Below are 19,374 nucleotides of genomic sequence, written 5' to 3'. Positions count from 1 at the left end.
GTAATATTTATGTTATTACAAAACTAAAAAACATAAACGGGCTTTAAAAGAAAAAGCATCTTTTAACCGCTCGTGCTAATATTGAAACCCGAGCAAGCGAAAGATTCCAAAATTTAACCACGAGCGTAGCAAGTAGTTCGAACAATGGAATCTTGAACGTTGCGAGGGTTTCAAAGCACGAGGGTTAAACAAAATTTGCCCCCGAGTGAAACACAACATTTTTCACCACACCAACCCGAAGCAAATATTAAATGTAATATATCAAACAAAATCAAATCCAAATGAATCTTATTAAACATTTATCATCCAAAATCATCATTTAAAAGTCAATTCTACCAGCAAACATAAGAAAATAACTTAAAATTAGCATTTGATTACTTTTCCTCACATGTGAATAAAATGCAACTTTGCTATCAGTTTTTTAAGTGCAAAGTAAGCCTTTCCGAGCTGGTGTGGTGGAAAATAAATTCTACGTTACCTATGAAACATTCTAGGAATCTAGCTTCAATAAAACGTGGCTACAGAAGCGTTGATATTAAAATAAAAAGAGTGGCATTTTTCGCATTCTGTTTTTAAAATTTAACTTTTACGGGAATGTAATTTGGTAATACTTATGATTATCAAAAAATCATGTTACTTGTTTATGTATGAGATTTTTTTAAATTAGTTCGGATTATCAAATGAACAAAGATAAAATTAAGACAACCTTACAAACAAATTAAGATAAATTAACTAACACATTTTCTTGTATGTAAATAAACTAAAGTTTATTTACATACACTGTAAACAGTATATAGTAAAATAATTATTATAAAACAGTATAAAAATATAATACAACTATCAGCATTGACGAGCATTAAATAAATTAACCAGTATTAATATTAGCGCCCTCTAGCGTTGAGTAGCGATCTTCTGCGGTTGTTTTTGCAAACAGCGCTGTTGCTCTTCTCTGATGATGTCCGCTAGGAGGCGCGCGGCGACAGGCATGTCTTTGACGGCTATTTTGCTAAAGGTCAATCGCAAGTGCTGCGAGGGCATCGCGATGTCGTATTGGAAGGCATGACCTGGGATCAGCATTAAGCCCCGTTTGAAAGCAGTTTCGAATACCTAGAACAACAATGTATTCGTTACATTTGATTACGAGTATAAATAAAATATCATCTTGGATTTCATTAAGTCACAATACGGTGCTACAGGATCTAAATCTATATCGGGATTCCTAAACTTTTTTCTCCTATTTTCGCTTTCTCTAATACTTACCTATTTTTACCAAGTTGTATAGCAAATACTAGTCTAAAGTCACAAATTAAGTTATTTTGTGATAATTATGATAATTTATCGAAATACACGCCCATATTTGACTCGGTATCGTTTTGTGTATCTCTGAATAGAACCCTATTTCAGGTAATATTCTCAGTTGAAGTTCTAAGACGCTAGACGCTACAACAATGGATCTCTGTGAACTCACCATATTATAAACATCATCCACCCCCCTCACTCGCATCCACAAGAACAAGCCACCTGGCGGCGTCTGCCATTCACCAAGGGGCTCAAGAGGACCGATAGCCTCCAGCAACGCGTCGCGCCGCCGCCGATAGAGGGCGCGCGCGCGCTGCAGGTGGTCGGCCAGCCACGGCCGGTTTGACACGACGTGATGCACCAGGCACTGGAAATATACAATCCTTTTAAGCACACCTTAAAAAACAAGTAGGATTTAGTAGGATACTTACAGATAAAAAAAAAACCGGCCAAGTGCGAGTCGGACTCGCGCACGGAGGGTTCCGCACCATCAACAAAAAATAGAGCAAAACAAGCAAAAAAAACAAGCAAAACAACGGTCACCCATCCAAGTACTGACCACGCCCGACGTTGCTTAACTTCGGTCAAAAATCACGTTTGTTGTATGGGAGCCCCACTTAAATCTTTATTTTATTCTGTTTTTAGTATTTGTTGTTATAGCGGCAACAGAAATACATCATCTGTGAAACTTTCAACTGTCTAGCTATCACGATTCGTGAGATACAGCCTGGTGACAGACGGACGGACGGACGGACGGACGGACAGCGGAGTCTTAGTAATAGGGTCCCGTTTTTACCCTTTGGGTACGGAACCCTAAAAAAATTGTTTATCGTTTATACTTTATTTTTTTCTTTCAACATTCATAGTCTACTTGAGTCGGCTTCTAAAGTTGTAACCAATTTAAACTCAACTTGGTTTCGTTAGTTGCGTTGTTTTATTTCACCTAATAATTCGTAGGGCCACCTTCGGACCCAAACCCAATCATCATGTCAATACAATACACATACTCTTTATTACAAAAAAACAATATAAATACTTAATACAGAAAAGAAGAGGTTAAACAACGGGCGGTCTTATCCCTAAAAAGTGATACAACCTCTTCCAGACAACCTTTAGCATCATTACGAGCGTATTTTTTTTTAGGGCGTCTGCTTATTGCTGGTCGGGTGCACGAAGCGGGCGCACTTATGTCAACTTTAATTAAATTTAAAACTTAATTTTCCGCGATTAAGTCGCGAAAATTAAAAGTGTCAAAAATACCTACCTATTTGTTTTGTTATCTTTTACACTTTATCTAATCGAAATATTAGTTTCACTATAAAATGACGACATATTTTTTCAACGCCACTTCGCATGAATTAATATCTTAATTATGATAACGCAAAGCAAATGTTGTTGAAAGCCAAAGTCAGGGTGACAAACAAGGGCATTTGCCCAAGTCTGGAGATTGCACTGATTACACTGCTTGAGGGGGTGTGACAAGTAAAACATCCTGTCTAAAGATGACTAAATGAATCTAAGTAAGTGTTTTAATGCAACAAGAGAGCAACGTTTTTCTTTGCTGCGAATGTTTATACTTGAGCCTTAAATGGCGCATGTTCCAAAATTTACTTTGTTCACGATTGGTAATTGGCATACCATTGGCCACCACCACCAGGACTGGAAAAGGGCTCGAAAAACTCTACGCCGTCTGTCTTACCTGTCCGAGCGTGCAGCTGTGTATGATCTCCCCTTGCATGTGTAGCTCGGCTCGCTCCAGCAACGGTGTTGGGGCCGTCATCCAGCCCCCCCGCAACCCGGCGCTGACGACCTTCGACAATGAGTCCAGACGCACGACCCGTCCTGCTGTGTCCAGCGACAGGAACGATGGACGTTGCTGTTGACAGATTAAACATTAACATGTAATTAGCCATGAAAGTGAAATCAAATGAAGAACGCAATATTTTCCACTAAACCATGGACACTGGACTCGTAGCGCCATAGCCACTTGTATTCTTCAAGTTAACGAACAATCTCAAGTTAGGAAACACTTTAATAGAGTTGATATCAAGGCCCTAGTACACCGAACTCCATAGTGACTGGACAATTCAGAGACAGTTCATGCCTTAGGGCTCATTTAGACGTTGCGAGAACTCGCATGCGAGTTTCATTACATCGCAGGTTTTGATTGGTCGCTTGAATTGGACGTAGGTAACCAACAACAGTCCGCAATGTAACTAAAATCGTATGCGAGTTCGCGTGCCGTCTAAATCAGCCCTTATACTTGATGGTGGAAAGGCCGCTCATGTAAACTTTTGAAATAAGATAAGAAACAACTAAGAAAGTAGTTATAAGTAAAAGGAACTAAAAGACAGGAACTCCTTCAGATCTATCTTTAAGGTATCGAACTGAAAATAAACATACCTCATCATCATAATTTAGGAACATATACGGATCATCCTCAAGAATGAGGAAGTCGTATTTGCAGGCGAGGTCGTAGATCTGTCGTCGACGACCGGCAGGCAACGTGGTTCCGGTCGGGTTGTTACCGTTAGGCACCAGGTAGAGCAGCCGCGGCACGGGGAGCCCACTGGCCAGTCGTTCGGCCAAGATTGCTTCGAGGGTGTCGGGGACTATGCCGTCAGCGTCTTCGGGGATGGTGATGATCTCCGGGCGGTATGGCCTGAGCTGGAAAGAGATAAAGTTGTTGAAATATTGACTTGAGGTACTGTTGAATTTTTAAGCCACGCTATCGGACAAGTTGTTACAATTCGGCAATAACATCTAAGCATCTAACTACTTGGCTATCATTTTCAAAAGTACCCAAAGAATAACCTTAGATTAGTGGGTTGTAAATGTAAATTGCTGCAAGTCTGTGGCAAAACCAAGAGCGGTGCATTCCGTTTAGGTGTGATTGTGAATGTGGTATCGGTAATATACCACGTGTCCCAAAATTCAACGATAAGCTGGCACCAGAAGATGGACTTGCTCATGACTACTCGAGGAAAAAAAAAGAGAAAAAAATATATCTCAATTTATTATGGAATTACAAAAAAATGAAAATCGACACCCCTAGTGGTATTTTTAACGACCATGTCTAAAATTTTTCAATTTTTTTTATATTTTTCCTCGAGTAGTCATGAGCAGGTCCATCTTCTGGTGCCAGCTTATCGTTGAATTTTGGGACACGTTGTATATTCCAGTGCATTGAAAAAGGTGGTACTATTTGGAGAGATATTTTCAGTGTTAAAATTTAGGAACAGTCAGAAACTAATATACCTAGTTAACGAAAACTTGAAAGACCATGGTTTTAAGATTGTTTGATAATTATGTTTTTATCTATGATTTAGATTTAGATTTAGATATTTATTCTCATAATATGAAATTACATTATAAATTATGCTAAACTAATCTACATGAATTTATATTATGATCGTCATTAACATTAACATGATATTATTTATTAGATACAAATTAAAAATGTCTTAAAAATAATCAATCTTCTGTCAACAATTTTATCAATTCATGTCAAAACAAAATACGGGAATAACTAAGTACGAGTATCTCTTAATGATCGTCATGTTCTAAATACAATAAATATGGTATACATTATGGAAAACGGTGTTCCTACAAATAGCGGCGAGAATGCCAATGTAGGCATACTGAACCAGGAGTGATCCAGCAGCAACTTCATGGCCTGGTAGAATACCGCGTTAAACTGCTTGAAGTCTAGAAACTTTGTAAACACGTTATATACTAACAGCAGAATGGAGTCCAGTGTAGGCATATTCAGGCAACAGTATAGGGTCTCCTTCATCCAACAGCATATCGATGGCCTGGTAGATGCCGTGCTGGCCCCCGTTGGTGACCAACACGTCGCGGGGGAGGGGCGGGGGACGGTGCAGGTCCTGCTGGAAAGCGCGGAGCTCGCTGAGGAGAGCTGGGAGACTGGAAATAAAAAAACAGTTGTTTCCAGTTGTGTATGATTGCTTACAAATACACTTTCGTCTTTCTGCTTGACAATGACAAGTAGATGAAATATATTTAATTTAAATCGTATTTTTTTAAGTAATATCAAACTAATTTATACTAATATTAACACTCCAAAAATGCATAATTCGTTTTAGGCTAAGATAAGAAGTAGCTCACTGAAATCGGAATAGTCTTTTAAATCCTTATCCCGTACCATGAGTCACTGACAGTGTCAAAACTGACATATACGCTATCGAGAACGTAATTTACTTTCTATACATCTCGTTCGCACTAATATGCGAGTACGAGCGAGATGTACAGAAAGTAAATTACGTTCTCGATGGCGTTTATGTCAGTGCCAAACTGATGGTAGCCGTACTTGACTACGTTTTAGTAAAACCAAAAGAGTAATTGATTTACTGGCTCTTAAAACATCAATGTCCCTGTCCACGCAACCTTGTCTGTGAACCAAGTTCCACCGGATGAAAGCTTACTTGTAAACTTTGCTGAATAGGAATCCGTCATTGTTGTTGCATATGGAGGAAGATTTAGAGAAATCTGCTTACCCTTGTGACGGGACATACTGCAGCGCGGTGGCTATCTCTTTCCCCTCCATGTGCAACGGTCCTGCAGTAGAAGCCAGCTCAAGTTTGCTGTACGGGAACACTTCTTCATTGGGCATGCCCTCTGCGAGGGTGATCATCTGACGTCCGACGCCGTAAGCCAGGGTTGCTGCAAATAGAAATGCACAATGAATAAATATACCGAGAAATGGTTAAAGTCCACACGTGGCGACAATCAATATCATATCAATACGCTGCGTATATCGTCATGTTCTACGGAAGTGTTGGTATATTTCCATAACTAGAGGATTCTTATCATAAACGCCTAGCAAGCCCTTGATAATCGTGTTCATAATACGGTTTAGTTCATTTTGCTGAATTGATTCATATTTTAAGATAAGGGCACGTTAGTAGATAATGTTGTTATTTTATTACGCTGAATGAAATCTTAATGTGTTTGGTAAACCGGCACGCACTGGTTAGCCTCGGCTGATATTAGTTGTTTAATATCTTAAAGTTCATAAGTTTCATAACCCTTTTATTATTTGCTTACTTTGGACTTGAGGAAAATATAAGCCACGCGCGTGTATCAACAAAAGGTCAAGGTCAGGTCCAAGCCAGCCAAAGGTTTGTTTACTATACAACAACTACAAAAAAGAAAGAAGGGCTAAGATTAGATAAAGCATTAATCCTAGATACTAAAAGGCGGATTCGTTATTTATCGGTGCTTCACATCACTAGCACCACTATTACCGGGAATGCCACATCACTAGAGTGGCGTCGTCCATCTTGTAGATCAATTTTGCGCGTGAATAACGTCACGTATTATCAAAGATCTAAATTCTCATCGTATTTGTGCTTCCCTAACAAATATTGGTTAAAATGGTGCTCTGGTGTTTTAACTCTACAGTACTTATGATACTTTTCTTTGCAAAGATTGTACACAGATAGGACCAATAAAAGATCTGATATCCGATATAATATCAAAAAGCCGATATAATAAAACTATTTAAAAAGTTAGACATTTATTCTGATATATGCCAGTCACCACTACTGACTGATATGCGAGTGCATATGCGAGTGCATATGTAAGCGACATAGAGTTAAACAAAAAACAAGCGGGTTAATGGTTACAGGTATACCGATCAAAAATGAAAATTGTATGTATTTGTATGTGCCAATTCCGTACTATTTTATCTAATTTGACAGCATGACTGATATTATATTTGTCTCACTTTCTCATTGATTATGGGAGCAAGGCCACATTAGTCATATTACCTTGTCCTATGATTACATCAACATAAGCACTCGACATTTGTTTATATATTGACTCTGATAAACCTCTATGATATAACCATAGTTTATTATGAATATGATATAAGTTGATTTAATTACATGATGATATCGGTAATATTACTCTTATTATTATACACAAGTTTTCAATCGAAATAATATTTGCTAAGATAAAAATAATATATAACTTTTATATTTTCATAACATTTCTTATTAATTCACTATCTATAAACGTGTTTGGCTTGCTTTTAGATAACTTTAAATTATACTTTGAATAACAGGAAAAAAGTAAAAAAAAAAAAAAAAACATTTGAGAATCTGAATTTGGACTTAGGTACATTTTAAGTTCACAAGTGAATTAGAGGCAATAGGCAATACGATTGCTGCGCCATCTGCGTTGAGCTTTGAGCTGTACGTCATTTTAGCATTAACTTAATTTGTGATATTGTAGTTAATTACTAATTTATTCGAGTGATTTTAATGCGTATATCGTGCTGGGGTTATCAGGTTAAAGAACGAGGAAAACTAATGTTTTGCTGCACAGGCATTCCCGGTCTTATGATCGAATAACATAACGTTTGTAAATAGCTAATCTACGGGATAAACAAAACCTAAATAATGTGAAAAAGAACAAATTTGTCTATCAAAGCAAAATCAAAATGCTTTGAGCTTCCTAAACCTGGTGATTTCTACTGCAATTAGCTCTTTTTCTAGAAAATTTGCCGACTCCTGAACTAATGTAACTCGGTATAAGCAGTATGACCCCGATGTCCCTGATATCTGCTATCAAATCAACGGTCACGCGGTTATTGACAGCAAATGTCCGAAATTTACATCATTCTGAGTTGGGAAGAGATCGACATAGGATACAGAAGATATTATACTGATGCCACCTCTTTTGAATGAAGTTGAATCTTAGGTAAATTGGTAGTCATTTATTTTTACCGGCACGGCCGCACGGTGTTTTTAAGGCTTGCAACTTGTAGGTATACGCAGTTAATAAGTTTCATAACTTTATTACAAATGCTATGAAAAGAGCCAAAGGTTCCAAACTTTATCAACGCTTGCTCTGATCTCATTTTAAGTTCGAAATAACGAAATAAAATTACTACATACTTAGTACTTATTACTTAATGCGTTCCTTATAAATAAACTTATTAATCGAAATTCTGGGAATGTAAGATAAAGGATATTTGTTTTTTTATTTAATTGTATTCGACTGCACAAAACGGTAGGTATACTACCATACTACATCATTTTATGGTCCTAATAATCGGCAGGTCCATGTGACTAAACGTCACTTTCGGAAAGAAAATAACACAAAGACTATGGGTGTGCCAGTTAATTGAAAAGTTCCCTCGCTTTGTCCCCGTCCGCGTTATTCAGGTTCAGGCCCACCTGATGACAATGAGACCACCTGTAAATCTTTCCACCCAAAAAATGTTTCATATCTTGGAATAGACATCTTTTTCGAATAGCTTCGAAATCGGCATATAAACAATAAAAACAAGATATGTATGTCATGAAGTCGGTGAAAAAGGGGTGCAGTGTGCAGTACTCACTGATTTGCCTGGTCAGTGCAGGTTCCCTCCTGGCGGCCCTGCGGCTGATGAAGCGGTCATAGTCGGCCTTCGTCAGAGGCCTGTGCTCCGTGTTCGGCCCCTCGTCGCTGTAGAACTTGAAGAAGTCGTCGGTGTTGTACGAGTAGGCCCTCGCCGGCCACAGGAGTCTCCGCGCCATGTTGTGGCCGTGGAACAGCTTCGAAGGCACAAACATTTTGCTAAATTCAAGTTTTGATTGATACTTTTCTCTCAACAGTCTTGGTTAAAAATGAATTTTGAAACTGTTATTTGAAACTCGCTATTATCGCTATTAACCACGAAATATCGCTATTAATAACCACACACTCTTCTTTTTGTAAATCTAGTTTTAGTAATGTTTTAGAATTTATGATTAGATAAATAAGGCTCAAGTTAAACTTTAATTCTAGTACTGCGAAATAATACTTGCTAATATAATTATTATAATTGATGATTAAATACTGGAGAAGCAGTTTTCGCGACAACGCTCATCATTTAAATGAGGATCGTTGATAAGTATTGACGTAGCTCAGATAAAAAAATGTTTACCTTTTTCATGGATGATACATACTTATTATTATTAAAAAGCTTTAAGAGCAAGCTAGGCTAGAGGGTTTCCTGAGCAGGTTAATATAAGTTACAGAATAGGATGGAGTAGAATACCTAACTTACACATTCTAGACACAGTCATAGGCATTTAATTTATAATATTTTAAATATTGTACGTAAAAGTTATTTAGGTTTTAAGTTCAGTAAATAATGTAATACATTTGAGATAGAATTAAAATACGGATCTCTAATTGATATCTTTGACCTCTCGCACGGTTCGCATATTGCACGTCAACATTTAGGAAAACAGTCTACCAAAACAGATAAACCTAAAGATGATGTAATAATTTTCGCATGAACCAAACTAGCCACAGACTGAGGAGTCCTACAGGATGGATCGCAGGGGAGATGGCGGGACGACCTTGACACATTTTGCAAAGAGTGGCGGGAGTGTGCGTCGGATAGGACCAACTAACGGGAAAGAGGGGGGGGACACTCCGCAGACACTCTTAATAGGCTATTTTTTAGGGTTCCGTACCCAAAGGGTAAAAACGGGACCCTATTACTAAGACTCCGCTGTCCGTCCGTCCGTCCGTCCGTCCGTCCGTCTGTCACCAGGCTGTATCTCACGAACCATGATAGCTAATAGACAGTTGAAATTTTCACAGATGATGTATTTCTGTTGCCGCTATAACAACAAATACTAAAAACAGAATAAAATAAAGATTTAAGTGGGGCTTCCATACAACAAACGTGATTTTTGACCGAAGTTAAGCATCGTCGGGCGGGGTCAGTACTTGGATGGGCGACCGTTTTTTTGTTTGTTTTGCTCTATTCGTTGTTGATGGTGCGGAACCCTCCGTGCGCGAGTCCGACTCGCACTTGGCCGGTTTTTTTATATAAAACATCTACTTAGGCCCACTTGCACCAACCCACTAACCCGGGGTTAAGCGGTTAAACCGTTAACTTAGTGTCAAATTGTACTGGTAACCATGGTAACTCCAGGTTTAACCGGTTAACCCTGGGTTAGTAGAATGGTGCAAGTCGCGCTTAGATATGTAAATAGTTTATTTAGTAAAAGATTAGGTACGTTATAGATAAATGTATAACAGAGAAGGTTACGTTTTAGATATTTTTCCAATTTCAACTTAAATACTTTGTGTACTTTTTAAGTTAGATGGCGTTTTAATTTGAGATTGTAGGTACACTTCGTAGGTACATATTATGATATTATACATGGATGTAATCTTATACATAGCATAATTTTAACTTACTTTGTCTTAAAATTTTAATGCGCCGTGCTAAATTTTATCTCATAGGTAATATAATTTAAACACGTAAAAACCATATTGTCGGACAAAATAAAATAACAACATTGCTAATCAGACCAAAACGTAACAAATATTTACAAAATAAACATTAACGTCCAGTTAGGTTACACGAAACGTCTGGTATCGTACCTACCGTACAGCACCAAATTGCTGTTGTCACATTTGCAGCTAACATTTTTATCGTTAGTCATTAGACGTAAGTAAGGTAAGGTGACGTCTAAGAAAAAAACGTGCCCCCTAAATAGTTTGACAGCCGAAACAGATGGCTACCATATTGTATGCTTTGGTCACTGAATCGTCAAACGTCAACTTTTGACAACCAATGTGGATAAGTTCTTCAGACATTGGTGCTGTTCCGACTACGGCCCCGACGGGGAGTCGAACCTGTGCTGCCCGTTGGCGTGCCTACCGTGCTCGACGGTGGAAATAACCTGTGAAACGAAATATTTTTAGAAACACAATCTTTGACAACATTAGAGTTTACAGTTATAAAACTAATGAATGGACACACAAGCAACATGTTAAAAATTGACCCTGTGACGTCTTAACGTAATTTTTGAAGTGAAAACTTCTTTAGCGGCGCTGGGCACATTTTAAGGTGGGGAAAAAATGATAAACTCGACACAGCGTAAGGCGATCACGTGACCGTAAGCCCCGTAAGGTGGCCACTCCTAATTTAGATGGCATTTAAATCAATAAAGAAAAACTCAATGTTATTTGACATTTATGCTGCGGACTCCTTTTCAAAACCTACCTTTTTACACACTCTTTACCTATGTTCAAATAATTTGACATTGTCATGGCAGTAGGTAAATAAACATGTCAATGAAAAAGTGTGATCTTATTTGAGAATGATAATTAATAAATAAATAGAATGCCTCCGCTAAACGTATGTATCGTGTTACCGGGCGTCGATAACAAAGTGAGGTGAGTTTTCACTTCTATCGGCACTCCCGGAGTGCAACCCGTTGTTTTTTTTTATATTATTTCGATATCATTTAAACATTAGTAACCTCATCACACGTGCATACGCATCTGTCATTTCATCGACAGGTGCCAATGGCTCCATCTCGTAGGTGCGAAGCGCGAGGTAAGGCGCACCGGCGGCCACGGCGGACGCCATCTGTCGGTGATAAAAGCATTCAATCAATTATCAGATCAAACATATTGTGCTCTGTTAAGCAAGTAACTGGTATAGGTAATTCAGACTAGGGGGGCACTATTAGAATAGCGGCCGATATTTCTATAGACATTTTTTTTACTCACTGCTTCCCTGTTGGCTTCCATTTCAGCTAGTTTCATGTTCAAATCGTGCTTCAGTCCCTTCATCAACACGAAATCTTTCTCGAGGATACCCCGTAAGCCTGAAATTATGAAACGCCTTCAACTCTTTGATTGACACTGCATGATTTCATCGTTTGCATCTCGGCTAGAATTTGTATGGGAACTCGACGCCAACTTCTAGTTGCAACTGGGATGCAGTTCATTAGTGTTAATTAAACAAAAATAACTACTTCTTTTAAACGACATTTAAAGGTGATTTTATGAGGGTTTTGCTTTTAGTACAACAAGGTAACAAAACTAGCAGTTTCCTGAGTTAAAGTTTTTGGTACCTACTTTCCAAACAATAAGAAAAGAAATATGTATAAAGTAAAAGTTAACACACCCGCATTTTCCAACAATGTTTCTAGGTCAAGATCTTCTATTGGTAATTTCGCAGGCAATTCAGGGAGCTTGTCAAATGGCGTCCGCGATCGTGACCGTGGGGTATGAGCCTCGAGAGGCCCTGGAGTCCGAGACCGCGGCGTGTGGGCTCCGAGGGGCCCAGGGGTCCGTGGTCGTGGTGTGTACGAAGGATGCAGAGAGTGGCGCCGAGGTGTAGAAGTAGCTGGAAATATACAATTACAATTTATGTCAATGATAAGAAACCGGCCAAGTGCGAGTCGTACTCGCGTTTCAAGGGTTCCGTACATTAATTCCGACTCGCGCTTGACTTATAATAGGTTTTCCTGACATCTATAGGTAAAGAACTATTAAATGTATTTTTTTCAAAATTTTAGACTCTGTAGTTTCGGAGTTAAAAGGGGGGGATGGTAATTTTTTGCCTATTTTCTTGAATAACTGCTAAACTATTTATCCTAAAATTATAAAAAAAAAATACATTTTAGATTCTTACAATGAGCTCTTTCATTGGATATGTAACACGATATAGTTTGAAAAAAACTTTTTTTTTAATTTGCTCATTTAAAAATGGACTTCATATTTAAAATTCATTTATTTACGTTACACGTCCGTCTTTGGATCACAAACTTACATATTTGTGCCAAATTTCAACTTAATTGGTCCAGTAGTTTCGGAGAAAATAGGCTGTGACAGACGGACAGACAAACGCACGAGTGATCCTATAAGGGTGCCGTTTTGAGGTACGGAACTCTAAAAAGACAATAAATATGGATTAGGATACATGAAGACTTTATGCTAATGAGTGAGAGAATCTAAAAACACTCGTTCAACCTATTTGGGGGAGAGAAAGACATCCCCATCCCCAGCCAGGGTTATATGAGACTCGCATTTTAAGATATTAACCTGTCGTTTCCCACGATATGACGTCACCCATAAGCGTTCTGGCTCAAATATGAGCCGCTGGGAGCTGACAGATTAATGAGTTCTTGGCGGCAAAAAGTTTGCTCTCCATTGCACAGCGGATCTAATCAGATTATACTATTATCAGCTCGTCCTCTACAGATCGTCCGTCCAGCTTTCCAATAAATACCCTAGTGCTTCTGGGCATTTTCCGCAAATCGACAACCATTGTGCCTATTTTGCGTGAAAACGAGGTGGCGCTACTCTAACCACCCCAGCTCCTCCATGAAACCTAACAGTGTTTTCAGGTTGCTGACTGCCTCTTTTAGTGTGCTCGGAGTCCCTAGGTATTTGTTCCTGTATGTTTCTACCTGTTTGCAGTCTAGGAGTATGTGTTTTGTTGTTTCCTCTTCTTCCATGCACGCTCTGCACATGGGGCTGTCTGTTTTACCCATATTGTGTAGGTGTTTGTTTAGTGTGTTATGTCCGTCCTGTAATATATAAATACCCTACCCTGCTGAACGAATTTCATGTGTCTCAGCAATTTTGCACCCAGCTGTACCATTTTTTAGGTGATAAATGAACGAAGGGATATCTAAAGCGTGGGCAGATTATTTTCTGGAATTACCTGTGGTTGACAATGGGATATCCCACGCGTGTGGACGGCGGGCTTGCAAAGTGTCCCCTGGAGGAGGGCGGGGCTCTGCGGGCTCTGCCAGGGGGACCGTGCACACGCAGTCGCAGCACGTCACTAGTACTGCGGCGCGGTGGGACAGGGAGTACTCCCTGGAAGATAAGTAGATCTTAAGTCGGAGATCTTCAGTTGCCAAGTAACTTTTGGGGTTGGGAGATCAACAGCGAGACATTAACAACCGACCGAAGTGTAATTGCAATGTCATGCACCTGAATTTACCAGTCCTAAGTGGCCCACGGTACAAAATAATCCCACTCTCTCTACTATCAATCTAAACAAACACGGTGTCGGATGGTACAGCACAAAACATTTCTATTTAAATACAAAACCCCCGAAAAAACCATATATGTTTATTTTTCCATAAAAACATAACATATCTCTACAATCAAACGAAGTCGTTCTCTTGCTATCCTAATCTTACACGTCTCTCTTATCCTTGATTTCTTCTTCTTCTTCCTCTAACAGTAGCAGACCCCCGGAGCTGCCGCGCGCCACGCTAGACCCTCTTGAGGTGCTTGGAGACTCCGCTGACACCGTCTTCTTTAGTGCTGGACCTTTAAAGCAGATTTCATAAGAATTAGCTTTCATCGTCGTCGATAGTGATTGTCAATAAAAAGTTGACGAACTTCACGTTCTCTGCGGTAGACCTACCTAGCTTTGTAAAATTTCTGAAAAACTGGAGAGATACTGTCATTAACTCATTAACATTAATAACCACATAATAATAGTTACCAGGGTGGATGCAGTACGCTCCGAACTCGACCTTCTTCCCCAGGACCCCGAGGAACGGGAACTTGATCTTTATTGTCTGCAGAAGGCTCTCTTCGTTCAGGTCCCAGATGTGCAGCCACTGGAACAGTTTATTGATATGTTTATACGACAGCATTGGCAAGAAGGAAGCACTGCCGTTTATATATAGTTTTTAAAAGGATACGTGTACTTTAGCCTTGATCTGCGTAAAATTAAAGGTAATACTGAACGTACCTAACTGAACTGTGAGGACAGCCTCGAAATAGTTGAAAGATTTTGCCTATTCCCTGGAATTTTCATACATATTTATGTAACAAAAGGCCTTGCAGGTGCAGGTCGTTAAAGTTGCTTAAAAGATGGTTAAAAATGCACAAAAATGTTGTATTGAGAAAGTTTAAACGATAAAGGCACGTATCTTAATGTCAACAACGGCCATCTCCGGTAGGACTGGGTCACCAAATAGGAACATAACAAAACTTAGACAAACAAATTAATTGAAATGTAACTTACGCAGTTACTACAGAATGCGATGACCACTTCCATGTCTGCGATGACTTTGACGTCCAGCACGGCTGCGCGCGCTGGCGCCAGCAGCTTAGCGAAAGGGCTGGACTGCAAACACAACATAAAACTGAATTATACGACATAACAATTCGGTCCCTTTTATAGAGAGCCTTAAGAGTGAGTGTTGCTAATTGAGAATGAGGGTAGTGAGTGTTCTGTGGAATGCATGTACCTGTGTGATATCCCAGAGACGGACTGTTCCGTCAGCACTGCCTGTTGCCAGCATGTGCAAGGCGGGCACCACATGGAAGCAGGTCACACCCTGTCCACAAATGATGAAACATTGAAAGAAAACATTTTACTTTCATACATCAAAAGTCCATCCAGAAACAAGCGCAAAAATCAAATTAATTCAACCGAAACCAAACAAACGAAAAATCCCCTCACCCTCTGCACTTTAAACACATAGTCGTCAAGTTTCCCTGGCATATGGCGTGCCCTCACGCTCACATCACTGTCATGTGAGCAGGACCACACGACGTTCCCAGAATAACCGAGACGTCGCACGGCGCGCGCGTGGACCCGTCGCCATGTTGTGATGCTGATGTAGCTGGTGTACGGCGGGGATGAAAGCTCCTGAGAATTGAGGATATTTGGTAACAGACTAATGGCGTCACATCCCAATTCGATCATTGCTTATAAGATGTCACACCAATACGATACTGATCTGTCAGTGATATTTTTCATCTAAAAACGTCACTTTTGACACTAACAGAGCGATATCGTATCGGTGTGGTATCTTATAAACATTGTGTTGGGTACCCTCCACAAACACATGCCAGGGAAAATTGTAGGATTTTTGTCAACAGACCAAAGGCGTCTTTAACACGACTGGTCTTTAGACGTCTTCAGATGTGATAGTCATGTGTGTTGTGTACCCTCCAAAAGTAGATGGTGGCGGTGTCAGCGGCGGGCAGCGAGTGTCGAAATCGCACGCGCACGACGTCGCCGCGCGCCGTGCCCAGACCGAGCTCAGCGTAGGAAGACAAGGAAGATGGTAAGTATGCAACGCACTGTAAAATAAAACTTCTTTCAAGAAGGTATTGTTTTTCATATTACTTATTAATGTTTAAGTTATGCGAAATTGGGATGGGGTGGGATGTTTAAGCTAGCAAATAATGTTTATATGACCTATCCAATTACGCATTGGTAACAGAAATGAAACCACTCTGCTGACATCATAATTTATACGGATCCTAAAATCAACTAATTGGTATACAAATAATGTTTATATGACCTATCCAATTACGCATTAGTAACAGAAATGAAACCACTCTGCTGACATCATAATTTATACGGATCCTAAAAACAACTAATTGGCATAGGCTTTCAAATTGAAAGATATTTCCAAATCCTTCTCGCACCATTGCACCAATAAGTTTCAAGAGACTGGTGTACAATCGACGTCAAATATTGTTTACATTTTTCACCTTATTACAAAGGACTAAGGAGTAAGATGCAAAACTGTAAACATATCTTTGACGTCGACTGTACTAGGTATTGTATACTCTTTATTTTGATCATTGCTACAGAAAATCTCATCAAAGTCGCTTTCGTAAAAACTAGAGCCTACATCAATTCTTGGGATTAGTTGTCAAGCGGACCCCAGGGTCCCATGAGCCGTGGCCAAATGCCGGGATAACGCAAGGAAGAAGGGCTACAGAAAATCTCATGAGAAAACTTTCTGGGACGGATGTAGGTTGGTGATGATAATACCAATATGATGGGCTTACCGTAGGGATATGCGGTAATCCTGTAATGCAGTATCGGAGAGCATGCGCGAGAGTGGACGCGTCGTAGACCGCGAGGCTGCGGTCGGAGGCGGCGAGGAGAAAGCTGAGAGAATCCTGTAAGATGGGCAAATTAATTAATTAATTCATTCATTGATCGCTATCCATAGGTAGATTAGGTAGGTTTAGGGAACTAAGGAAGAACAAGAATCAAGCTCAGGCGAGAGGGGTCTTCAAAACTTCGCGAGCAAGTTGTTATTATTGAATTCAAGTGGGATACCATTTTAATGAAGGTTGTCAAAAGTAATTTAATGGTAGACTTACGCTCATGTAGATAGCGTCGGTTATCCAGCAGTTTTTGACGCGTTTGCGCACTCCGGTACGATCGTAGAATACCTGTGACAAGACGGAACGATGATGAACTGTCGTTTTGTTGAAAAACCATGGTGGAGATATGATATGGCGAATACCTCGTAGGAGTGCAACAGCTTAAGTCGACCGTCGTAGAGGCCGACACGTCCACCTCGTGATACCGCAGCGTAGCAGAACGACGTGTTAGTCTCGATGGTTACGAACTTCACTATCGTTTCGCGCTGAAACATGACAAGTAGGTACTAAGCTAGTAAACAGATCCGTATTGTATGAGTAGTTGAGTACAATACAATGGCACTTTCATAAGTTAAGCGTTGAAGAGAATATGTATACGTAAGAGAAGATAGAAACACTTCATTCTTAGCACCTAATAAAGAAAATGGGTGTAGTGATTAATAAGAAAAAGTTGGAGAGGCAATATAATTCTTATAATGCATTTTGGTGATGCTGCAATCAGCAAACGCGCAAAAGCTGGCGCACACTGAACAGAGACATTCATCTGGATTTATGTAACCTTGCAGTGTTGCAGCTTCTTCACAGTGACGTCCTTCAGCGGCGTCCATCTGGGTGGTGCCGTGACCAGCAGACGCGCCAAAAGCTGGTGCCACCAGACGCGGCCGGCGCCCCAGGCGTCCAACGAATTGAACAGAGAGTTGGCGTGCGGCTCATACCTGTGCTTCCCTGGATTAACAAAAAAACATTGTCTTACATAAGCAGGTTTATTGTATAGGTTTATGATAAGCAGTCTTATCATTCTACTCGACATTCTTACGATCCGATTCAATTTACATTTGATTAAGATCCCATGTTAACCGTATTATGACAAATAAAATATTGATAAGTATAAGACGTGTGTGAGGTGTGCGAGGTGTGGGGGTGAAGTCGATGCCTCAGACATGGTAATGATAAGTAATGAAGTACCGAAGATATTGTTAATAGCCTGGATAAACCCCTCCCGATCAAGGGAAAGCGCGAGCGAGGTGTGAGAGGGTGCCGGGGCGAACTCGATGCCTTCCTCTGCTGCTGCCAGCCGCATCACATCCTCCACGCGTCTGCAGAAGGAGCATCAATAATAATTATGCTCTGAAGGACTCTCTGCAGTTCACTAGAAAATAATAGCTTATGGCATTAAGCCCGTCTTTTGTGGGTAAATCCTTGAGGATTTTTCTTAAGAAAAACCTTCATCGCAGGAGCACGAAAAAAAGTACAAAAAGAGGGTCAAAGGTCATGTCCAGTATTTTGGACAGTGCTGGGACTAAGGGAGGGGGTGGGCGAACGGCATATAAGTTGTAGAAGGCACCTGTCAATGTCCTGCGATCGTGAGTTGTCCTTGGTTCTGCGGAACGCGCGGCGCAGCTTGCTGAGCGCGGCCGGCGTCAGGGCGTCTAGCAGCTGACGCGCCAGGGCAGACCCTGGCTCTGAATCTTCACTGAAATCAACATTATCATCCAAACCGTGTATCCAACAATGACTCAAACACAGATAAAATAAAAATTGATCTCCAAAAAATAGAGTGCCCTTTAAATATTTTGAATGGGTCGTAGGTACTTAGAAATAGAAGTAATAGGACTTTAATCTGTAAACTTAAAATTATATTATTAACCTAGGTAATTGTGCAGTTTTATGTAGTGCAGTGCAGAACCAGAACCGTACACCAATTGTTTTTTTTAGTTTATCATAATTCAGTTAATTTGAATCTGAACTGAACACGCATTATAAATTATAATATAGGTAAATAGGTACTTACTCAAGTAAACTATCCTCAGATTCGCTCCTTAGGGAGCCATTCTTCACTCCTCCCTCAGAATAATCATCATTTAAAGACACTTCAGACATTTTTATCACATCAAAACAAAGTTTACAAATACTGTGACCGAGTTTGGTCGATATCATCACCTCAAGTGGTTGCTAGTATTCTTAATTTGGAATTTGGAATTTAGAATTAATAACAGTGCCATCTGTCAGGAAGTAGAGGAACTTTTCTCCTTCAAATGGAACTTAAATAAGGGGTATGAAAACAGCGCCATCTATCGGCAAGTAGCAAGACTTACTACTTCACATCAAAATGAGTTGAAGAGTGTTTCACTCGTTGAAATTTACTTTTCATGACGGTAG

At 39.9% G+C, this 19,374-nt stretch overlaps 2 protein-coding genes across 2 annotated transcripts; both read right to left on the bottom strand.

The window, feature by feature from the left end:
- Nucleotides 1-836: 836 nt before the first annotated feature.
- On the bottom strand, nucleotides 837-8,895 carry LOC134662237 (kynurenine/alpha-aminoadipate aminotransferase, mitochondrial). Its single transcript, XM_063518497.1, has 7 exons — nucleotides 8,669-8,895; nucleotides 5,817-5,982; nucleotides 5,040-5,226; nucleotides 3,703-3,966; nucleotides 2,999-3,175; nucleotides 1,469-1,666; nucleotides 837-1,107 (listed from the first exon to the last, which is right to left on the bottom strand). The coding sequence occupies exons 1-7, from the start codon at nucleotides 8,880-8,882 to the stop codon at nucleotides 892-894; spliced, it is 1,422 nt and encodes a 473-aa protein (XP_063374567.1). The 5' UTR covers nucleotides 8,883-8,895; the 3' UTR covers nucleotides 837-891.
- A 2,665-nt stretch (nucleotides 8,896-11,560) lies between these two features.
- Nucleotides 11,561-19,152, bottom strand: LOC134655607 (uncharacterized). The gene is made up of 17 exons (XM_063511045.1): nucleotides 19,007-19,152; nucleotides 18,560-18,688; nucleotides 18,110-18,311; nucleotides 17,774-17,935; nucleotides 17,358-17,480; nucleotides 17,212-17,283; nucleotides 16,891-17,004; nucleotides 16,036-16,170; nucleotides 15,545-15,733; nucleotides 15,330-15,419; nucleotides 15,104-15,205; nucleotides 14,576-14,693; nucleotides 14,262-14,397; nucleotides 13,778-13,983; nucleotides 12,233-12,454; nucleotides 11,833-11,930; nucleotides 11,561-11,689 (listed from the first exon to the last, which is right to left on the bottom strand). Exons 1-17 carry the CDS (start codon nucleotides 19,150-19,152, stop codon nucleotides 11,561-11,563), a joined length of 2,373 nt encoding a protein of 790 aa, XP_063367115.1.
- Nucleotides 19,153-19,374: the final 222 nt, after the last annotated feature.

Source organism: Cydia amplana, chromosome 2 (genome assembly GCF_948474715.1).
Source record: "Cydia amplana chromosome 2, ilCydAmpl1.1, whole genome shotgun sequence".
NCBI classification, from domain to species: Eukaryota; Metazoa; Arthropoda; class Insecta; order Lepidoptera; family Tortricidae; genus Cydia; species Cydia amplana.
Note: the sequence above shows the minus strand (reverse complement) of the source record. Positions and strands in the feature narration are given on the sequence as shown.

Bases quoted from the DNA above. Each gene is read 5' to 3' on its own strand.
- LOC134662237 (XM_063518497.1), bottom strand. From the start codon at position 8,882: ATGTTTGTGCCTTCGAAGCTGTTCCACGGCCACAACATGGCGCGGAGA. The intron at 3,967-5,039 runs GTTAGTATATAA...ATCTCTTTCCAG, and splicing joins ACACTGGACTCCATTCTGCT to CTCAGGCCATACCGCCCGGA. The intron at 1,667-2,998 runs GTAAGACAGACG...GTATATTTCCAG, and splicing joins ACAGCTGCACGCTCGGACAG to TGCCTGGTGCATCACGTCGT.
- LOC134655607 (XM_063511045.1), bottom strand. From the start codon at position 19,152: ATGATATCGACCAAACTCGGTCACAGTATTTGTAAACTTTGTTTTGAT. The intron at 15,734-16,035 runs GTACACAACACA...CTCAATTCTCAG, and splicing joins CCACCATCTACTTTTGGAGG to GAGCTTTCATCCCCGCCGTA. The intron at 15,206-15,329 runs GTACATGCATTC...TTGTGTTTGCAG, and splicing joins GTCTCTGGGATATCACACAG to TCCAGCCCTTTCGCTAAGCT.